The sequence below is a fragment of the Cydia strobilella genome, chromosome Z (genome assembly GCF_947568885.1).
Source record: "Cydia strobilella chromosome Z, ilCydStro3.1, whole genome shotgun sequence".
Taxonomy (NCBI): domain Eukaryota; kingdom Metazoa; phylum Arthropoda; class Insecta; order Lepidoptera; family Tortricidae; genus Cydia; species Cydia strobilella.
The window spans coordinates 40,298,731-40,322,511 of record NC_086068.1 but is presented as its reverse complement, the minus strand read 5'-3'; the positions used below and the strand labels follow the sequence as shown (position 1 = coordinate 40,322,511).

Sequence of the window (23,781 nt, the reverse complement as noted above, 5' to 3'; positions counted from 1 at the left end):
TTAGTTTTGATCCCTTCACACGATAAGAAGAAGAAGGTAGAATACATATATATGTACTTACGATGTTTTGGATTTTACTTAGAATGGAAACCTAAACTTATAAGAAGCAAACAGACAACCAACTTCTTGTAGCACCTTGAATGTACTCATTACGGATGCAGGAAGTTTCCCGATGACTTACTCCTTCCGCCCCATCCGTCCCGCCGCGCCGCCCGCACTCGCCTAGGTACCGATTGACGACGATCGAGATGGCATCAAATACAAATTTAAAAATCTATTAGGATAACGCGGGTCTCCATACCTCAAAAGCAAAATTAGAACCCTTATAGGATCACGTGTGGCTGTCTGTCGGTCCGTCTGTTACAACCGATTTGCTCCGAAACTACTGGACCGTTTGAATTGCAATTTGGCACAAATATGAGTACTTTCAAGAATTTTCATGAGCACATTATTCAATTTCAAAATCGATGCGATTTTCGTAATTAACGTCCCAAAAAACCATAAAAACGACACCCATATTGATATTTAGACATTTCAACCCCATTGCACCCCAACAGGGGAGATGGTTTTTCACGTCCGTCACGTTGGATTTTAAAATCGTTCTTGTTTTCCTAATTAGCAACCCGATAAACCATAGAAACAATACCCATGTTGATTTTCAGACTTTGTCACCACATTTCCCCCTATTAGGGGGGAATTTGCAAAAAAACCTGTAACACGTGTTTATTCATTTATCGTTAGGAATACTCCTGTGAAGTTTCGAATATAACTAGATGTATCTAACTAGAGAGTTCCTAGTAAGTGTTGATTATGAAAGACTGATTACCAAAGATAAAAATAAAAATAACAAAAACTTAAAAAAAATAGCATTTTCAGTTTTATTGGACTTGAAACATTAAGTATCCCGTCATGCCCACCTCTCCCCTACATTTCTTGACGTTGACGCAAAACTGACGTAGTTTAACATTCAGGGTGTTGTTTTATAACACTACAAATTGAGATAACTAAGGTCTGTTTTTTATTCCGTAGACTAAAATGACGTTTCATATGTAAGACATGACATTTCTTAGTACCACATGAAATGTCATTTTAGTCTACGGATTACGGAATAAAAAACAGAATATAATCTGAAATAAAACTATGAAAACGGATTATATCGCGTATATTGAATTTATAATACATCCCGACGTTTCGAACCCTTTACAGCGTTCGTGGTCAACGGGTGACTGAGGAAAAATTACAAAGTGCAAAAATACCCACATACTAAAATAATGAACAATCATAGACTACAAACTTTAAGGCTGGTTGTACATGCAAAATCGGTTCATAAGGCTAGTTATACACTACAATTATTTCCAAGTAAAGATATATATATATATATACGCGATAAAAAAAAAGGGAATAATAGAAATTAAGAAAGTTTCTCATAATTTTTCATTTATTTACCGAACAAAATAAATAAACTATAATTCTATCTAAAAAATAATCATCATGTATTTAACTGCTTGTTTATCTTAAATGTCATTGTCAACGTGTCATTTGATTTATCAGCGTGAAGTGGCCAGTTAAGTTTTATATTTAAAAGAGGTTTTAGAATCTGTTCAATGAGGTCTCATTTAATTATCTCATTAACAGAGTTTTTTTTACAAAGCAAATTTGTTTTCCAATTTTCTCAAAATAACATCATAAAACCTATAATGTTTCATACTTACATATACTTCAGGAGCCGAGTACTATCAACTGTAAAGATATCGGTAGCTAATTTGTTAGCACCTTTATAAGGCAAACAAAGAAGTACAAAGCCGTAAGCAGGTATTAAATTAATGCCCAAATTATATTGTGTATATTAATAAATTTGAAATATATGTTATTAATGGCATAAAAATATACAAATATAAGCATTAGGTAATAAATCATAAGCCTGCAATAATTAAAATGTCTGTAATCTGTACAATTCCAAAATAAGGGTTCCACGGATGTTGCTCACATAATCTCGTATGTCAAGGTGTTTCGGCTGAAAGCGCCCTAGCAGACTTATATATTCCTGAAGAGAAGGTTCATATCTACCGACTGGAATTGGTTTCGTGCTGGTATCAGATGGGTTAATTTAGGGGTCCCGATGGTCACCTTTGGGAGCGTATGCCAAGCACTTCCGGCAGGAATCATACTGGCAGATTTCGCTTTTCTGTATCTACCAGTAAATTTCTAACTGATGCCATAGCTTTTATTGCAGTATCAGATGGGTTAAATGACCCCCCCTTTTTCGCACCGGAAGTGGCTATTTTTTTTGTACTTTCGGCTAGTTCCGCCGTGGCAGACTATCAAATTCGGACTTAGCATCAGTTTTATGGGAAACCATTGTGCATCTCATCGCGGTATCACGTTGGTTCGAAACTTTACTGCCGGCTCTTCTACCATAATCATATTATAGTACATTACAATGCAAGTGTCGAAGGTGTGTTATTATTTTTACAAGTCCCGAGATGTCTTTTATGAGCCGTAGGAAACAAGGCGTGACGTAACAATGTTTTTTTTTATAAAAAATAAAATACAAGGAATTTAAATTTCCTACGTTGGCAACCCTTTTCGTTTATATTTTACGGGGAATCCTTAAAAAGTTTATTGGTACAAAAAAGCTAAAACAGGAGAATTCATGCATGAGCAGAACAATGAAGGATGATGCCAAAAATGTATGAACGGACAGGGCCAAGTCAGGAAAAAGGCGTACTTAATATAATATTAGTAGCAAAAGTTTATTAAGACAAATTTGACCCCATTTTACATATTTTAATCTTAATAAGCAAATGTTTATTAAAGTGTAGTGAGGCTGTTTATAATGTTTATTAAATAATAATATGAATAAATAAACTAAACACGTACACGTACCTACACAGACACCAGGTGCGGCATGGTGTCGCGCAGGTAGGTGTAGTGTTTGATGGTGTGCTCCTCGAACAACGGCAGCATGGTGGTGCACTATATATGTACATAGTTAGATGACATTACCTATGGGCAGGTGCGGCACCAGGTGCGGCATGGTGTCGCGCAGGTAGGTGTAGTGTTTGATGGTGTGCTCCTCGAACAACGGCAGCATGGTGGTGCACTATATATGTACATAGTTAGATGACATTACCTATGGGCAGGTGCGGCACCAGGTGCGGCATGGTGTCGCGCAGGTAGGTGTAGTGTTTGATGGTGTGCTCCTCGAACAACGGCAGCATGGTGGTGCACTATATATGTACATAGTTAGATGACATTACCTATGGGCAGGTGCGGCACCAGGTGCGGCATGGTGTCGCGCAGGTAGGTGTAGTGTTTGATGGTGTGCTCCTCGAACAACGGCAGCATGGTGGTGCACTATATATGTACATAGTTAGATGACATTACCTATGGGCAGGTGCGGCACCAGGTGCGGCATGGTGTCGCGCAGGTAGGTGTAGTGTTTGATGGTGTGCTCCTCGAACAACGGCAGCATGGTGGTGCACTATATATGTACATAGTTAGATGACATTACCTATGGGCAGGTGCGGCACCAGGTGCGGCATGGTGTCGCGCAGGTAGGTGTAGTGTTTGATGGTGTGCTCCTCGAACAACGGCAGCATGGTGGTGCACTATATATGTACATAGTTAGATGACATTACCTATGGGCAGGTGCGGCACCAGGTGCGGCATGGTGTCGCGCAGGTAGGTGTAGTGTTTGATGGTGTGCTCCTCGAACAACGGCAGCATGGTGGTGCACTATATATGTACATAGTTAGATGACATTACCTATGGGCAGGTGCGGCACCAGGTGCGGCATGGTGTCGCGCAGGTAGGTGTAGTGTTTGATGGTGTGCTCCTCGAACAACGGCAGCATGGTGGTGCACTATATATGTACATAGTTAGATGACATTACCTATGGGCAGGTGCGGCACCAGGTGCGGCATGGTGTCGCGCAGGTAGGTGTAGTGTTTGATGGTGTGCTCCTCGAACAACGGCAGCATGGTGGTGCACTATATATGTACATAGTTAGATGACATTACCTATGGGCAGGTGCGGCACCAGGTGCGGCATGGTGTCGCGCAGGTAGGTGTAGTGTTTGATGGTGTGCTCCTCGAACAACGGCAGCATGGTGGTGCACTATATATGTACATAGTTAGATGACATTACCTATGGGCAGGTGCGGCATGGTGTCGCGCAGGTAGGTGTAGTGTTTGATGGTGTGCTCCTCGAACAACGGCAGCATGGTGGTGCACTATATATGTACATAGTTAGATGACATTACCTATGGGCAGGTGCGGCACCAGGTGCGGCATGGTGTCGCGCAGGTAGGTGTAGTGTTTGATGGTGTGCTCCTCGAACAACGGCAGCATGGTGGTGCACTATATATGTACATAGTTAGATGACATTACCTATGGGCAGGTGCGGCACCAGGTGCGGCATGGTGTCGCGCAGGTAGGTGTAGTGTTTGATGGTGTGCTCCTCGAACAACGGCAGCATGGTGGTGCACTATATATGTACATAGTTAGATGACATTACCTATGGGCAGGTGCGGCACCAGGTGCGGCATGGTGTCGCGCAGGTAGGTGTAGTGTTTGATGGTGTGCTCCTCGAACAACGGCAGCATGGTGGTGCACTATATATGTACATAGTTAGATGACATTACCTATGGGCAGGTGCGGCACCAGGTGCGGCATGGTGTCGCGCAGGTAGGTGTAGTGTTTGATGGTGTGCTCCTCGAACAACGGCAGCATGGTGGTGCACTATATATGTACATAGTTAGATGACATTACCTATGGGCAGGTGCGGCACCAGGTGCGGCATGGTGTCGCGCAGGTAGGTGTAGTGTTTGATGGTGTGCTCCTCGAACAACGGCAGCATGGTGGTGCACTATATATGTACATAGTTAGATGACATTACCTATGGGCAGGTGCGGCACCAGGTGCGGCATGGTGTCGCGCAGGTAGGTGTAGTGTTTGATGGTGTGCTCCTCGAACAACGGCAGCATGGTGGTGCACTATATATGTACATAGTTAGATGACATTACCTATGGGCAGGTGCGGCACCAGGTGCGGCATGGTGTCGCGCAGGTAGGTGTAGTGTTTGATGGTGTGCTCCTCGAACAACGGCAGCATGGTGGTGCACTATATATGTACATAGTTAGATGACATTACCTATGGGCAGGTGCGGCACCAGGTGCGGCATGGTGTCGCGCAGGTAGGTGTAGTGTTTGATGGTGTGCTCCTCGAACAACGGCAGCATGGTGGTGCACTATATATGTACATAGTTAGATGACATTACCTATGGGCAGGTGCGGCACCAGGTGCGGCATGGTGTCGCGCAGGTAGGTGTAGTGTTTGATGGTGTGCTCCTCGAACAACGGCAGCATGGTGGTGCACTATATATGTACATAGTTAGATGACATTACCTATGGGCAGGTGCGGCACCAGGTGCGGCATGGTGTCGCGCAGGTAGGTGTAGTGTTTGATGGTGTGCTCCTCGAACAACGGCAGCATGGTGGTGCACTATATATGTACATAGTTAGATGACATTACCTATGGGCAGGTGCGGCACCAGGTGCGGCATGGTGTCGCGCAGGTAGGTGTAGTGTTTGATGGTGTGCTCCTCGAACAACGGCAGCATGGTGGTGCACTATATATGTACATAGTTAGATGACATTACCTATGGGCAGGTGCGGCACCAGGTGCGGCATGGTGTCGCGCAGGTAGGTGTAGTGTTTGATGGTGTGCTCCTCGAACAACGGCAGCATGGTGGTGCACTATATATGTACATAGTTAGATGACATTACCTATGGGCAGGTGCGGCACCAGGTGCGGCATGGTGTCGCGCAGGTAGGTGTAGTGTTTGATGGTGTGCTCCTCGAACAACGGCAGCATGGTGGTGCACTATATATGTACATAGTTAGATGACATTACCTATGGGCAGGTGCGGCACCAGGTGCGGCATGGTGTCGCGCAGGTAGGTGTAGTGTTTGATGGTGTGCTCCTCGAACAACGGCAGCATGGTGGTGCACTATATATGTACATAGTTAGATGACATTACCTATGGGCAGGTGCGGCACCAGGTGCGGCATGGTGTCGCGCAGGTAGGTGTAGTGTTTGATGGTGTGCTCCTCGAACAACGGCAGCATGGTGGTGCACTATATATGTACATAGTTAGATGACATTACCTATGGGCAGGTGCGGCACCAGGTGCGGCATGGTGTCGCGCAGGTAGGTGTAGTGTTTGATGGTGTGCTCCTCGAACAACGGCAGCATGGTGGTGCACTATATATGTACATAGTTAGATGACATTACCTATGGGCAGGTGCGGCACCAGGTGCGGCATGGTGTCGCGCAGGTAGGTGTAGTGTTTGATGGTGTGCTCCTCGAACAACGGCAGCATGGTGGTGCACTATATATGTACATAGTTAGATGACATTACCTATGGGCAGGTGCGGCACCAGGTGCGGCATGGTGTCGCGCAGGTAGGTGTAGTGTTTGATGGTGTGCTCCTCGAACAACGGCAGCATGGTGGTGCACTATATATGTACATAGTTAGATGACATTACCTATGGGCAGGTGCGGCACCAGGTGCGGCATGGTGTCGCGCAGGTAGGTGTAGTGTTTGATGGTGTGCTCCTCGAACAACGGCAGCATGGTGGTGCACTATATATGTACATAGTTAGATGACATTACCTATGGGCAGGTGCGGCACCAGGTGCGGCATGGTGTCGCGCAGGTAGGTGTAGTGTTTGATGGTGTGCTCCTCGAACAACGGCAGCATGGTGGTGCACTATATATGTACATAGTTAGATGACATTACCTATGGGCAGGTGCGGCACCAGGTGCGGCATGGTGTCGCGCAGGTAGGTGTAGTGTTTGATGGTGTGCTCCTCGAACAACGGCAGCATGGTGGTGCACTATATATGTACATAGTTAGATGACATTACCTATGGGCAGGTGCGGCACCAGGTGCGGCATGGTGTCGCGCAGGTAGGTGTAGTGTTTGATGGTGTGCTCCTCGAACAACGGCAGCATGGTGGTGCACTATATATGTACATAGTTAGATGACATTACCTATGGGCAGGTGCGGCACCAGGTGCGGCATGGTGTCGCGCAGGTAGGTGTAGTGTTTGATGGTGTGCTCCTCGAACAACGGCAGCATGGTGGTGCACTATATATGTACATAGTTAGATGACATTACCTATGGGCAGGTGCGGCACCAGGTGCGGCATGGTGTCGCGCAGGTAGGTGTAGTGTTTGATGGTGTGCTCCTCGAACAACGGCAGCATGGTGGTGCACTATATATGTACATAGTTAGATGACATTACCTATGGGCAGGTGCGGCACCAGGTGCGGCATGGTGTCGCGCAGGTAGGTGTAGTGTTTGATGGTGTGCTCCTCGAACAACGGTAGCATGGTGGTGCACTTAGCCGCTGCGTTCAACGTCAGGATCAGGACGCACATATCTGCGCGGCTCAGGAATTATAATTATAGTGAGCGGATGACACAAATGTACGCATTTATAAGTAAAACAGACGTTATAACAATGACGCGAAAAAGAGAAACACGCAGCAATATAATACATGAGTTGTGGTAAAGGATACAGGCCGGGTCCTCGACGTCGGGCTCGGGCATGTGGAAGAAGGGGTGCACGGCCAGCAGGCGCGCCGTCAGCGGCAGCACCAGCGACGCGTGCGCGCCGCCCATGCGCTGCATGCAGCGGAACGTGGACCGCTTGTCCTACACACAGTAAACTCACTATCTATTTGATGCTGACTCTCCAATAGAAGAGAGGAAACCGCCAGCAGGACTTGACCACATTAAGTACGGAGCTAGAATGTTAACCATCTGAAAGCCACGCCACGCCTACCGTGCGCGGCGCGTTATCCTGAACCTTTGGCTGTAGCCGCGCGCGTTTGTTGACGTCTTTGGCGGTCTACGGGTTGGTGCGTGTAGGTAAAAATGAGTTAAGCGATCGAATCTGAAAAAATAGGACGTTAGATTAAAGATATATTTTATTGATAAACACTAAGACGCACCTGGGGATATCTCTTAAGGTTTTCTAGTATTTTATCGATGCACATTTCGAGACAAGTCTTGGATGAAACGCTGCAGGCGCCGAGCATCCTGTGCAGCCCTTCACGGACGTCCATCGAGAAATCCTGTAGAGTAAAACAACAATTACGCATCTGGTTAACAAAACTAGTCTACTATAGACGTGTGCGCCGCCGCGCCGTGGATCCCACGCCGCCGCCGCCGCCGCCGCCGCCGCCGCGATTTTAAAAATTCGCGCCGTGAGCTAAATTTTGAAAAATTGAATTCGCCGCTAGGCCGCGTGCGACGGCGATCAAGGACACCGGCGGCAGCGAGACGCGGGGGGGGGGGATCATTACCAACACGCGAAGACTGTAGTGCCGAAACTACTGTCACCTTCAACAATGAGTTCGGTGAGGTAAACCATGTGCCAACCGTAAAAACGTCGACACCTACACGTTGGCATAGTAGTGTTTGGCCATGCTTGAGAGTTTGGCTCATTTCTGCAATCGAGGTCCGATAAACGAAATGCTGACGAAAATCGGACAGGGAGAACTAAAACTTATTCAAGCAGAGTGGAACATTATAGAGGACATGATACGGTTTTTGAAGAAATTTCGTGAGGCTGTCGAAGTCCTGTCTGCACAAAAGACCGCCTCTATAAATTTAGCACTTGTATTCAGGACAGAATTAAAGCACGTACTCGATAATGTATCTGCTGAATTAATTTTTAACAAGCAGAAACGTCTGCGATCGATGCTATTAAGCTTAGAATAAATTTAAAAGTGGAAAAATTACTGCCTTGGGTGAGACTTGAACTCACGGCCTCTGGATCGATACTCCAGCGCTCTGCCAACTGAGCCACCAAGACCTCATCCATAGTCAGCAAATCTTCCCATCTACCGTAAGAGTGTTACACTTCTTAAACGGCCACCGGAGTTCCAAGTCATATTGGAAATTCACCAGTTACGATGTGCTACCCATTCTAAATTAATTTTTAACAAGCAGAAACGTCTGCGATCGATGCTATTAAGCTTAGAATAAATTTAAAAGTGAGTTCAAGTCTCACCCAAGGCAGTTATTTTTCCACTTTTAAATGTATCTGCTGAAGATGAAACACTAATAATCGTGTCTTTAAAAAATAATATGTTATCTAACATAGATAAGAGATTCCCTCTGTCTGAAAATATTGTTTGCGCAGCATTTCTAGACTCTAGATTCTTGGTTTTAAGGAAATTGACGCTTTCCTCGAAAAGGGCACACCCCGCGTGCAGTTTTTTCGGAAATAATCAAGCAATTTGTCGACGTTCACCAGATGCAGTCACAATGCCAAGTACTTCAAAAACCGATACAACTTCCAGCCTTTTGAATAAACTGTCATTAAAACAGAAGTTTCAGTTATACGATGAGTCCGCAGATCCCGCTTTTCAGGAGTGCTGGAAATATCTGGCTACTGCGGTTACTAAAGATCTAGTATAGCAGTTAAATGGTGATTTGTTAGCGTTTTGGCGTGAAAAACGTCATCCTTGGATCGCTGCACTAGCCAGAGCTGTACTGGCAACACCTGCCACCAGTACTCCCAGTGAACGGGTGTTTTCAGTGGCAGGATTGATTCTCAACGCTAAACGATCGCGATTAGACCCAGTGCGAGTAAATAAAATCATCTTCATACACGATAATTATGAGACCTGTCAAAAAGCATGTAATTTATAATACGCTATATAGGATGTGCAACTTGTGTAGCCTGCATGACTTTCTTGATGGCCTAGTAGAGTTTATTTAGCAGTTTAGGTAAGATGAACATTAACGATTGCATTATGTTATGTTGTTTTAATAAATATAATAAAAAACCGGCCAAGTGCGAGTCGGACTCGCGCACGAAGGGTTCCGTACCATTACGAAAAAAAAACAGCAAGAATATCACGTTTGTTGTATGGGAGCCCCATTTAAATATTTATATTATTCTGTTTTTAGTATTTGTTGTTATAGCGGCAACAGAAATACATCATCTGTGAAATTTTCAACTCACGGTCATGATATACAGCCTGGTGACAGACAGACAGACAGACGGACAGCGGAGTCTTAGTAATAGGGTCCCGTTTTTACCCTTTGGGTACGGAACCCTAAAAAGCTAAAAACTCCACTTTGTTTCTTTTTTTGTTTGAAACGAACTACCTCCTAGGTGGTCCCACATTAATCTGGTGCTGTTCTAATGATGGGATCCATGAGGAATTGAGGGAACTCCTCAATTTTTAAAGGCACATGTATGGTGATTTGTTCGTTTTCTTAAGCAACTTGAGCATTTTCTCTCGAAAACCACCAATTTGATGAAGTGGAGATGATGATGATTGTTTTGATGATAATGATTTCAGCGATTACTCCGGCACCCATGATCCGATTTGAGTTATTCCTTTTCTGTTTGAAAGAAGTTACCTCTCCAAGGTGTTTTCGTAATATTTATGGTTTCGTAATATTGATGATGGAATCCGTGAGGAATTGAGGGAACTCCTCAATTTTTAAAGGCACGTGTATGGTGATTTCGGTGTTTTCTAAAGTAACTCAAGCATTTCCTCCCAAAAACCACCAATTTGATGTGGCGCAACTGTAGCCTAACCACGAGTTTGACACTAAATATTCTGCGTAACTTTGTACACTAATATGCCAGTACGAGCGAGCTGCATAAACAGTAAGTTACGCACACGATAGCGAATATATCAATGTCAAACTGATAACTTCCCTCGTATGTGTATTATGATTTTTGATGTAGGTAGTGTTGGAAACAACCAAAGAGACTGAGAGGTGAAGGTAGAGGGTATTAGTGTTTGGGGGGTTTGAGGTTGGGAGTTGAGGGGAGGTGAGTTGATGGGTCGGGGACTGAGGGGTTGGGAGTTAAGGGATTGGGGGTTAGGAGTTAAGGGGTCTGGGAATGGCGGTTGAAGGGTTGGTGGTTTAGGGTCGAGGGGTTCAGTGATCAGGGGTTGATGTGCTGTGAGGTTGAGTGATCGGGGGGTTTGAGGGATTGGGTCAGTTGCGGGACGGAGAATGGATTTAGTGACAGAAATGATTTCCCAGACGGACTCGAGGAAAATTCTGATTATTTAATAAAGTTTACAAATTTACAGTTAAACATGAATCTGTTTTTCATTCATGCGTCACGCTCTTAACAATGTCTTAAAACTAAAAATAGAAAAATAAAAACTTTTATAAAGAAAAGATAAACCGACTTCAAAAAGGATGAAATAAAATATTATCCTTTTTAGGGTTCCGTGTTTAAGTATATGCGTTACCAACTGATATGTTTGAAGTCGGTGCCAAGCCAAGTACTCCAAGTAGTAACAATACCAGTCAAAAATAATCAGCTTTATGTCTATAAATCCCATTACAACTGTACAAATATTATAAACTTGAAAGTAATTATGTCTGCCTCTTTGTTACCTTTTCATGGCTAAACAACTGAACCGCTTTAACTGAAATTTTGCATGAAGGTTCCTTGAATTGTTTTATATTTTGAAATGTAGTCCTCTGGATAAGCGACAGAAAATAACTCAGTCCCAATCCCATACTTGCGTGCTATGACTGTTCAAGAATTAGTAAGAAATGCTCTTTAAAAAAATACGACGACTAAACGTATTAGATTTACACTAACGTGCCGACAAGCATGGTACGAACTGCGCCAAGAAGGTTCAACCGTGTGTTCTGTTCTCAGGTGTGTTCTTAAATACCTACAGAAAGTACGTTTATTGTCGTCGTGTAACGCTGCGTCTTACATAGGCGAACACTCGCGAACGCGAAGCGAAGCGACGCGGCACGGTGCGGCCGGCCCAAGGCGTTCGCGTTCGCAACGAGATCGCCCACGTAGGACACTTCTATATAGGTATCAAAGGATCTATATAGGTATTAAGGCGCCGTGCCGCGCCGCTTCGCATTCGCGTGTTGTTCGCCTACGTAGTACGCTGCGTTAGGTAATCCAACGTACATACTTATATAGCCGCATCCTTATCGAATTGCACCAAAATCACTATAAATATATGGTTTAAAATTTGCCTTGACACCGACTTCAAACATATCAGTTGGTAACGCATATACTTAAACACGGAACCCTAAAAAGGATAATATTTTATTTCATCCTTTTTGAAGTCGGTTTATCTTTTTTTTATAAAAGTTTTTATTCCTCATGAGGTACAGAACCCTAAAAATAAATAAAATACAACAAGAAATAAAGTGAAACTTTGAATATCATACAAGTACTGTTTGTTTACACAATTTTCAGGCTGGTTGTGTTGGATGCTACAATATGAACATTTCAACCGAATTTAAAGATTAGTAGTTACTGTATCAATAGTGCCCATAAACCAAAAACCAATGCTTGAATATGAATCTGTTGTGACTTGCAATAACCTTTTAGGGCTACCGTATTATTCACGAAGTTAAAAACGGTTTATATTGTTTCTGAACGCACACATATATGACCGAATGGTTTTCACTTTCACTTACTTCCTCGTTGAACAATGTATTCATCCACCACATTAATAGTGCCGAAACAAGTGCAGTTCGTGAAAAAGAAGAAAGAGAACGAACAAGTGAACGGACAGAGGAATAAAACCATTCAGTCATATATGGTTGCGTTCAGAAACAGTTATGACCTTACATGACGAGTTTCAAGAAAATAGAAAGACCAATTACTTTAGAGTTCATGATGGTAATATTGTAACATTTTGTAGACGCGGAAATGTATGGTGATTGTAATTGGAGAGTATGAGGAGTATGGGTAGGTAAGGTACTTGCCTCTAGGGCCCCCAGGATGGTCTCGAGCTGGTCTTCGCGCAGCACGATGTGGTGCGCGATGCGCGTGAGGCTGTCGATGGCGCGCAGGCGCACGTCCTCGATCTCGTCGTTGAACATGTCGACCAGGAAGTCCAGCGACGTGGTCGCGAACACCGCGTTCTCCATCGACAGCTGGCACACCGCGTCCACTGCTGCCGTGCGGACCTCTGCACAATCATCGCTACTTTTAACAGCGTCGGAATATATCTATCTACACGAAGCTCTTGGTAGAATCTGACACGTATCACTGACAGTTATCCCTTCTCCATAAATATACCCCTCCCTCACGCAGGTTTTAATATTACCCAATACCTACAAAATGGTATATGACAAACATGTTGCGCGGCATTAGTTTGTCAGGCTGCGCGCTGTACCTATACGTACACGTACAGTGAGTAGCTCGCGGCACAATTCACGTTGGGTCATTTGTGAGCTCTATATAGTCACAACTCTGTCTGTAGTTATTTTATTTCGTTGGTTTTTAATGAAGTGTCAATGAGTTTCACTCCTAGTCACCGTGGGCAGTTAGGTACCGCAATATTAATACGACTATTTACGATTAAAGGACAAGGATTGAGATAAAAGGAGAATAACGGTTGCATATGTCCAGGAGTACATTTACTTGGGCCAACTAGTTTCCTTCCAAGCGCGACAAGAGAAGGAAGTCGAAAACGCGTAGAGGAGCTATTGGTTCATGAAACATCTGATGAAAGGCGATCTCCCGAGACTCATGGACATGTGCATACTTCCAATTCTCACCTACTGTGCACAAACTTGGTCTTTGACAGCGTGTCAGAGGTCCAAACTAGGGGTTTCCCAGCGAGCTATGGAGCGCAGCATATTAGGTGTGAAATTAATGGATCGTATCCGGAACACTACGCTGCGCTCCAGAACAAAAGTTGTCGACGTAGCTCGGAAAGTGGCCCAGCTAAAGTGGGACTGGGCTGGTCATGTCTGCTGAATGCCGAGCGAGCTGTGGGCCAAGATCGCCACAGTGGCAGCCCAGCTCAAAACGAGGATTTGGCAGTCCACGTCGGCGATGGCGAGACGAGTTAGATTACTTTTTAAAGGAATGGCCAGAGACTGCACAGGATCGGGAAGACTGGAAAAAGTGGGGTGAGGCCTTTGCCCAGCAGTGGGACATTATAGGCTCCTAATATAATAATAAAATACGATTAAAAAGACAGTGATCAGACAAATTTGAATAGTGCATTACTAGAGAAAAATGCTTGATTGGAAAAATATTTAATATGGACTGTAGTAAAATTTACAAATTGATGCAACAGGTTCGAAGGCAAGGCAGCACTGCAGTCAGTGTCATTCTCATGCAACCAATGGTTGTGCAGAGCGAGAGCGGGCGACATCGCGTACCGTACCTGTGGTATTGCCGCCTCGTAACTCTCTGTCATTAGTAGAAAGCGGATTTGAAGTAGCGATCTCAATATTAATATGTAATTTATTATTCTTTCTACACACAATAATAATGTAACTTATCGGAACAAAGAAGCGAAAACCTTTTTGGAAGCTTTTATTTTATTTATTTATTTAATCTTTATTGCACAAAAGAAAACCTTACAGTACAAAAGGCGGACTTAATGCCATAAGGCATTCTCTACCAGTCAACCTTAAGGCTAAGCAGAGAAATTGTGGGCGGTGCTACAAATACAACAGCAAAAATAAAATAAAAATAACGTATAATCACATATATACAAATATAATATAGGTATACATATATACTATATAATATATATATATATATATATATATATATAAATAACGATGAGACTCATTATGAAACTAATAAAAATACACTAAGAAACTTTCTTTCCGCTAGCATAGAAAGCACGTAAGGACTTTTTGAGCGCGAACTTATTTGGCGCATTTTTTATGTTAAAAGGAAGTCAGTTCCAAAGGCGCGCCACCTGCACAGTGAACGAATACGACATGAACCCGGTTCGGTGAAGAGGGATGGACAGAGACATATTGCCAGAAGAGCGAAGTTGGCGGTCGCGAGAAATGCCGTAGTATTGAAATAAGGATTTGAGGTACTCAGGAGAGTGTGGATCGTTAAGCACAGAAAAGAGAGTGGAAAGCAAGCGAATATTGCGACGTTGTCGAATTGGAAGCCAGCCAAGCTGAGAGCGAAAGGAAGAAACGTGATCATATTTGCGGAGGCAAAAAATAAAGCGAATGCAGTTATTCATCAGGCGATCCAATTTGTCGAGAAGCTCTTCATTTAAGTCCGGATAACAAACATCATCATACCATTGGTTTGTTTTCGCCTTAAGAAGTCTAAGGAATTCAGTTTCTGTTCGGGCCGCGTTAATTGCTTATCATGGGTATGTGTCTTCCACTCTCAATTACGGACTCTTGCTCTGGGGCAATTCTGTTGACGTTCAGAGGGCATTTATAATCCAGAAAAAGTGTTTAAGAGAAATAGGTGGGGTTCGATTTGATGATAGTTGCAGACCTCTATTTCAAAAAATTTAAATACTCCCCTTAGCTTCTATGTACATTTTAAAGGCATGCATGTTTATAAAAAGCCACCCAGGATATTTTACAAAGAGAGAAGACATGTTTGCAAGAACACTACGAGCCCAGTATAAAAATATGTTATACCAGCCAGCTTGTAAATCTGATATTTATAGGAAAAATGCGTATAACATGTGTATTGTTTTGTTCAATAACCTCCCTCATGAATTGAGAATATTGTATGGGAATGAATTTAAGAAAGAATTGACTAAGTGGCTACAAGAAAATTGCTTTTATACTATTAAGGACTATTTAAATTTCAAATTGTACTATCAAAGTTTTACATGACATAACTCTGACATATCAATCCATTTTCTTTTTACCTTAATTTTTTAATGTGCAATTTATAAGTATTTCTATTTTTAATTTTATTTGTAATGAATTGACGTTGTTGTATTAGGATTATTTAAATTATATGCATGTACCTGATGTACCCTACTTGTAAATGTAATTAACAAACGTTTGGCATGTTGGCTTTATGTCGACTGAATACTGACTCTAAAACTGTATTAAGACCTAATTGTAACGTATTCTGGCAAATAAACATTTCTATTCTATTCTATTCTATTCATAATCAATAATGGGCAGTATAAGGGTGTTCATTAATGCAACTTTAGTTTTGATCGGTAAAAAGTGTTTCAGTTTGTTGAGAGAATGAAGTGAGCCCATGACCTTACGGCTGATTTCAGTAACCTGTGCCCTCCAACTCAGGGTATTGTCAAAAAGAACACCCAAGTCTTTAACGCTCTGACTAAATCTTATTGGGGAGCCGTTAAAGCTTATAGGTGCAAGTACGTCCAAGTCTAGTTTTGCAAGCTGTTTGGAACTACCTATAACGATAGCCTGGCACTTTGACGGATTTACAAAGAGGCCAAACCTCTCAGACCACTGCTGGATATGCAAAAGGTCCAGGTTAAGTTTACCAATGCAAGTTGGGAGGTCAGTCACGGAGCACTGATCGTAGAGTTGCAAGTCGTCAGCATACAGATGGTAGGAAGAGCGAAGGTCAGGTGTAATAAAATTGATAAAAGTGGAAAAAAGAAGTAGAGATGATACCTCCTTGAGGCACGCCAGTTGCCAGATCACACCAGTCAGACAAAGACCGGTTGACTCGAACTGCCTGCTGGCGGCCCCGCAAGTAGGCAGCAATCGAGTTAAGGGCTGTTTCAGAGACACTGATATGTTTGAGCAAGGCAAGGAGAATGTCATGGTCAACGGTATTAAATACGTTAGAGAAGTCAATAAGAATAAGGACCTTGACCATTTGATTCTCCATGCCCCGTCTAATGTCTTCTGTTACCTTAACAAGCGCAGTACTGGTGCTATGACTTGGTCGGAAACCGGACTGCAAAGGGCTTAAAAGGTTATGCGAGTAAACGAAGACCGAAAGTTGTTTATGAACAACCGCTTCAGCGATTTTCGAAAGGAAAGGAAGAATTGAAATGGGCCTAAAATTACTGAGAGTGGTGGGAGTACTAATTTTAGGCAGTGGAATCACAAAAGCTTTACGCCAAAGAGAAGGGAATTCACCAGAGGCCAGTGAAGAGTTGATGATGTCAGCTATCACAGGAAGTACGCAATCCAGGACCGACACAATCATGCAACGACTGACATCATCACAACCTACGGCTTTTGACTGGATAGCTTTAATAATGACCTTTATGTCAAATTCAGAGACAGGACAGAAAGAAAAGGAATCTGTGGCAGGAGAAAGCAAAGAAGATATGTTCAAAAGAGTAGTGGCCTTAATAGTGGTGTCAATTGAAGGAGCGGAGGAAAAATGCCTGTTAAGATCGTTGAGAGAAAAGGAACTGCCATTAAAACTGTTGGGGGGTTTTCCCAGGCCAAGAGATCGCAGGAATTTCCAAATATCGGCCATAGACGAAGAGGAAACATTACGGTGAATAAAACGCCGCTTCGCTGTACGTACCACCTGGTTGCAACGATTACGTGCTGCCTTAAAGAGTTTCCAGTTGTCATCCGCGCGGTCACGTTTAAAGAGCCCGAAAGCTCTGTTCCTCCTCCTCATTGCCATTCGGACGTCCTCTGTGATCCAAGGAGCCGGCGGACGCCTAACTAACTGTATGAACAGGCGCGTGTTTGTTGAAAAGCCCTAAAATTGCATCATTAAAGAGAGAGACCTTAGTGTCAGTTGACGAGGTCGAGAGCACAGGAGACCAATCGATAGCAGCGGCGTCTTTTAAAAGAGATTCAGTATTAATCTTGGCGAAGCTACGCATGTGAATTAGAGCAGGTTTGCATTTAGGTGCCTTGATTTTGTAAGATGCATATATGAGGTCATGGTGAGAGAAACCAGGCGCCATGAACTGACCTTGCTTGGTGACAAGACTTGGCGATGAAGTAAAGATCATATCGAGCCAAGAGCTTTTGTAAAAAAAAGTTAATAAAAAGGTAATAGTCATATCCATATTAATATTGAGATCGCTACTTCAAATCCGCTCTCTAGTCATTAGCGTAGTCAACTGTGCAGTAGTAATGTTGTGTAGCATGGCTGACAGGCTGTGGTGGTAGTGGCCTGATTTTCTATACTCGTAAACCATAAACGTGCAGTCTGTAAAGTCTGTGTCTGTGCCTAAGCTATTATTTCTAATCGCAATTGTTCGACTAAGGCAGGAGTCGGCAAACCGCGGCTCGCGAGCTGCATGAGGCTCTTTGAAGGTACAATTGCGGTTCTTTAAACCACATAAACAACAAACATTTGTGTCGTTTTCAAGTTAAAGGTACCACATTGTCGCTTGTCATAAGGACTTTCTGACAGGTTTTTCATATAAAGATACAAGCAATTTTCGTCCTTATGTTAAGCGACAATGTAGTACCTTTTGATTGAAAACGTCACATTTGAGAGTTCTTAGACCACTGAAAACAATACATGTGGCTCTGAGCTACATATTATTTTGCAAATTTTTGCTCGGTTTGGCTATTCTTCTATAGTAGATTGTTAACCAAGGGTTGAATGGCACCCATTTCTGTCGAGGTAGTTTGACGCTCGAACGCAATGAGTCAGCGCCAATAGTCCGAGACGGAAAAGGTGCCTTTCACCGGAGCCAAAGAGGATCTAATAAGATAGAGCGGTACTGTCATAGTAAATTTTGTAACCACTGTAAATTCACTGCCATCTATCGACATACTTTAAAACTAAAAATGAAGATTTATAAAAATACGTTAAAATGTATTTAAATATGGATAAATGTTTTTTTATTTGCATTAATTATTTTTATATGATTTTGACCCATGTTCTTTCACTGATATGCGTTAAAATTATAAATAACAAACGAAACCGTCAACGCCCTCTATACGAGAGTAGGCCAAAACTAGTGGCGCCATCTGATCGAGAATCAAATTTTCGTGATTTTCGAGGCACGTTTTTTCCTTAGACTGTATCTATCTATTACGGAGTTATATCTATCTTTCACACACTATCTTAAACACTCTACTTTTCATATCGAATGCCTTGCAATCGGAGACTTTTCATGTGTGAAGATAAATAACCCCTAGCGAAAAACATTTAGATTGCAATATTTACGAAAACACACATATTTTAACAAACTGCAATTTTAACTGTAATTATAAAATGATTTGTTAATTATAACACGAAAATCAGCGCGATTGCCTCTAACTTTTTAATTTTTTACTTTTTCGTTCTAAAACTCCTAAATAGTCAATGGCATTCCAGTCATTTAGCCAACATAATAAAAGTATTAAAAAAAGTAAATATGAAATTACAATTTAATGAATAAAATAAGCAATTTATCTTATATTTTATTTTAATGAATATAGTGCTAAATAACTTTAAACCCCATTTAATATAGTACAAACGTTTAACTGTGGCTGTATAAGATTCCGTCTTTGCTCATTAACGCAAGTGTAAGTTTAAAAAAAAAATTTTTAGTGTATTCCTCTTGGTTCCCTCCTTATGAAATCGAGTAAATACAATTCAACAAAAGAAATCAAGAATAATTTATTTTAACAATTTACTTACATCATTTTTGATAAAAAAACGATTCAATGCGGGATTAGTAAAATTAGAACAATTACCAATTGTTCTAGGCGGGGAAATAAAGACACTATTTTTCAATTTTGTTTCCACCCAGTTTCTCGTGGGACGAGGACGCAGAGGAGTACACCACTTTTCTGCACCGTAATACTGCACTAGAGCTGAAACGTATCAGTTTCTGCGCACTTTTTAAAACAACAATGACCCACTTTCAGAGCATGAGATATGAAATAGTAGATTGTTAACCAAGGGATGAAAGGCACTCATTTCTGCCGAGGTATTTTGGGGCTCGAACGCAGTGAGAGCGCCAATAGTCCGAGGAAGAAATGATGCCTTTCACCCGAGTTAAACACTCTACTTTTCATTTCGAATACGAGGAAAGTAAAATGCATATTTTTTTTTAAACATGACTAAGTATACATTTTTATAGTATTTCTGGAGGGTACTTTCAATTAACAATTCAGGCAAAAGTATCGTTATTTATGGAATGGAGAGTCAAATATCAGAATGGAAATTGTATAACAAACCCATTTAAACTCAAATTTCAATTGCTTATCTTAAAAAAAAAAAAAAAACGTACTTCGAACGTAAAATGCTCTAGTGCAGACACGTATCATTTTCTGCACACCTTTTAGAACAACAATGACCCGCTTTCAGAGCATGAGAAATGAAATAGTAGATTGTTAACCAAGGGATGAAAGGCACTCATTTCTGCCGAGGTGTCTTGGCGCTCGAACGCAGTGAGAGCGCCAATAGTCCGAGGCAGAAATGATGCCTTTCACCCGAGTTAAACACTCTACTTTTCATTTCGAATACGAGGAAAGTAAAATGCATGTGTTTTTTCAAAAACATGACGAATAATACATTTTTATAGTATTTATTGAGGGAACTTTCAATTAAAAATTCAGGCAAAAGTATCGTTATTTATGGAATGGAGAGTCAAGTATCACGATGGAAATTGTATAACAAATCCATTTAAACTCAAATTTCAATTGCTTATCGTAAAAAAATTAAAAATATCGTACTTCGAACGTAAAATGCTCTAGTGCAGACACGTATCATTTTCTGCGCACCTTTTAGAACAACAATGACCCTCTTTCAGAGCATGAGAAATGAAAAAAAGTTTTTCGACCCCTGGACTAGGGAGTGATTGAACAAAGTTGTTGAGTTGACGCTGTGTCTGCACACGCTGCCGCGCGTAGTGGCAGTGACTTGGCCTTAACTGACCCATGAGCTCGTCCTCGAGGCCGTGCACGAAGGCGCCGGCCGCGCCGCCCGGCAGCAGCTGCACGGCGTGCGTCTCGACCAGCTGGCCGGGTGCGTCGTCGGCCCAGCGCCGCCCGCTGGCCCACGCGCCCGACCGCACCAGCTCCGCGCCGCGCTCGTGTGCCGTGCGCTTCCTCTGTCAACACAACATAACACTACCTTATCTTATACCCTCTTCAGATGGCAATGGCACGTTTAAGGCTCGTTATATTTGCAACTCAACTTTAGATACAAATCGAAGTACAACATATAATATAATATGTTATAATTAATAATTTTAATACCAAAATTGTATAAATTACCAACAAACGAAATTCGGAGTATAAGGGAGCATTTTTATCTACGATAGGTATTGTAAAAATACGCGAGTGATAAAACATTTGTCAAGTCGACTTAGTCTCATTAAGTGAAATCTGAATTTCTTTTGCGAATAATAAATATCTTTTTCACATCACCTATTCGAAAAGGGAACTTTTCTTCCCTGCTAGGAGGGATTAAAGTGGCACTTTTCTGTTCAAGGACATTTTGTTGCCAGTATGAAATATTGACACAAAGACATGAAATTAGTATGCATATAATCAATTACAATTTCTTTATAATCGATTACGTGCATAAAATATTTTGTTGTATTTGTAAACAATAAATGTAATTAGCGTATTTAAAATTAATTAATAGCATATTTAAATTAATTAAATTAATTAATTAGCGTAATATTTACAAAGAAACGTAAAAAAACATTAGTTTATTAATTAAATTTTTATTTTGACATTTGAGGTCTCCTTAAACGAAGCCATACTTGTCTATGCAATTTGAAAAGTTTATATTTAAAAAGTTTTGTACAAATATTTCACAACGCATAATTATGCGGTTCTGTATTGTGTATAAATTTTTAAATACTTAGTTTAAATCAATAACTTTATAATAATAAATATAAGTGATATCAGTCTTCATAGTGTTCTTCCGAAGATTTGGTTCAAAGGGGTAGGAGCTAATTTGTTACCAGAAAACTACAAAAATAATGTACTTGATTTTCATTGTATCATTTTAGGTGTTTGCTGCTGTCTTTGAAATGATATTAGGAACATAATTATGAGCTATAGGTACTTTTAATTTGTCAGTACAGTCACGTCTGAAAATATCGATACAGACAAAGTGCCAGAAGTATGTACCTAATACCTATACTAAGGTCGTGTATACATATTTTTGGCACTGTCCGTATCGATCTTTGCTTAAAATAATAATGTTTTTAAACCTAATATATGTATGTAATTTCCTCATAGGTGATGTTAAAAACAGTATGTGTCACGTGGTAGCAAAATTATTTTCACCTTGGGCGTTAACAGTTGAATCCCTTACTACGCTCAGGATTCTATGTTAGAATCCCTCGCTACGCTCAGGATTCTATTATAGAATCCTTCGCTTCGTTTAGGATTCAATTGTACGCCCTCGCTGTAAATATGTCATTTTGCTCCCTTGTGACACACAATCTACTATTTCATCACACTAGCTCAGTAAATGTGGGATTGCACGCAGGCTTAGCGAGAACTGCAGAAAAAGCGGTTTCCCTAGGGAGTTATGAAGTTTCTAGTATTATAATAAACAGTTTTTTGTCTTTATACTTCATTTTTGTATAGCAAGTGTGATGAAAAGCATTGTGTGTAACTCGGGGCGTAATAATATTGCAAACTCGAGCCTATAAATCGCTCCGGCAGGCCGTCGCGATTGAACTATGGTCTCGTTTGCAATATTTAACTTACGCCCCATGTTGCACGATGTACTTGATCACACCAGCTCTTTATGAGTAAAGTGACTTTTAAATTATGATTTTATATTTTAAATGATTCTTCTTCTTTCTATTTACTGTTTTATTTATTGTGACGTGAAAATAAATAATAATTATATTCAGTGATGAAAAAAAAATGATAAATATTTAATAACGTTCTTTTGAATTTGAATTATATTTTGTTAGTATTTTCCTCGCGTTGGTGTGTGGTTGGTGTGCGAAGAAAAATTTTGTATTTCACTCGGGAGCAAATATTGTTTAACCCCCTTAAACCCTAGCAACAGTCAAGATTACACTTTTCAAACAATTCGCTATGCTCGTGGATAAATTTCATAGTTTTTCGCTTATCAGCACGAGTAACAATATTAGCACGGGAGGTTAAACAACAACTTTGTACAACAAATAACTACAAACCCTCGGGTAAGATTAAAATGTATTCCCTGATTTGAGTTGAGAACAAACCTTCATGTTGCTCATGAGCTGCTTGTCGAGGGTCTGCAGCAGGAAGCGGTCGGAGACGGCGCGCGTGGTGCCGAGCAGCGAGCAGGCCAGCGCGCGCACCTGCATGCACAGGTCGTTCACCGCCGAGCAGATGCGGATGAACGCGTCGTCTACCATACGCATCTCCATACGCGTCTCGCCGTCCGACAGCGTGATCGTACTGCGCAAATCTTACTGTTACTGACGTTACTAGCTGTTACGCTATATTATATTATATACCTTCACATTGGCCCTTCTTAACGGTCGTGCAATTTGATTTATGTCCCATTTCACACCTTCTCGTGACAATCAATATGAAAGCCGCTAGGGATCTCATATTATTGACGAGGTATAAAGTGACATGGAAATCTAATTCCTTCATTGTATGACTACATCGAGAATGACGTGTTTATTCTAAGCTAAGACGTAAAAGCTCGTCACACCTCGATTCACATTAACTTTAAACTGATGTGTGTTGCATGCTAGACTATACCCACAAGGATGACAAAACAAACATTTAAAAAGAAAATAAAATAAAAGGTCAAATACAACCCTTATATTTAATACATTACATTTGTATACTGTACGCTCAGATTAGAAAGTTAACCCCTTACTTCATGTCAAAAATAAAAAAAAGTATTTGGTTAAGGCCGTTCCATCGATTTGCCGCTGTCACTGTCACATTTCGCAAGAAAGAACGGGATAGATCATGCGCGCCAAGTTTCAATTTTGATCGAATTTTGTCGATTTTTATTTATTTTAAAAACGTTACCTTACAATATCGAAATTCGAAAGCTATGAAATTACTATTTAAGTTAAGATTGTTTTTTCTTCTTTTTTTGTTTATAGTATCACATAATAAA

The 23,781-nt window shown here is 41.5% G+C and overlaps 2 protein-coding genes across 2 annotated transcripts in view; one reads left to right on the top strand and one right to left on the bottom strand.

Annotated features, from left to right (window-relative positions):
• Nucleotides 1-23,781, top strand: part of LOC134754852 (serine/threonine-protein kinase polo) — a 466,060-nt gene that overhangs the window by 73,517 nt on the left and 368,762 nt on the right. The window lies entirely within an intron of this gene.
• LOC134754967 (integrator complex subunit 4) overlaps nucleotides 1-23,781 on the bottom strand; it is a 69,865-nt gene that overhangs the window by 31,150 nt on the left and 14,934 nt on the right. Inside the window, exons 5-10 of the mRNA XM_063691461.1 lie at nucleotides 22,901-23,099; nucleotides 20,617-20,791; nucleotides 12,804-13,009; nucleotides 8,024-8,146; nucleotides 7,589-7,724; nucleotides 7,313-7,450 (exon numbers count right to left, since the gene is read on the bottom strand). Of these exons, the coding sequence (XP_063547531.1) occupies nucleotides 7,313-7,450; nucleotides 7,589-7,724; nucleotides 8,024-8,146; nucleotides 12,804-13,009; nucleotides 20,617-20,791; nucleotides 22,901-23,099 (977 nt within the window). The remainder of the gene's footprint in view (nucleotides 1-7,312; nucleotides 7,451-7,588; nucleotides 7,725-8,023; nucleotides 8,147-12,803; nucleotides 13,010-20,616; nucleotides 20,792-22,900; nucleotides 23,100-23,781) is intronic.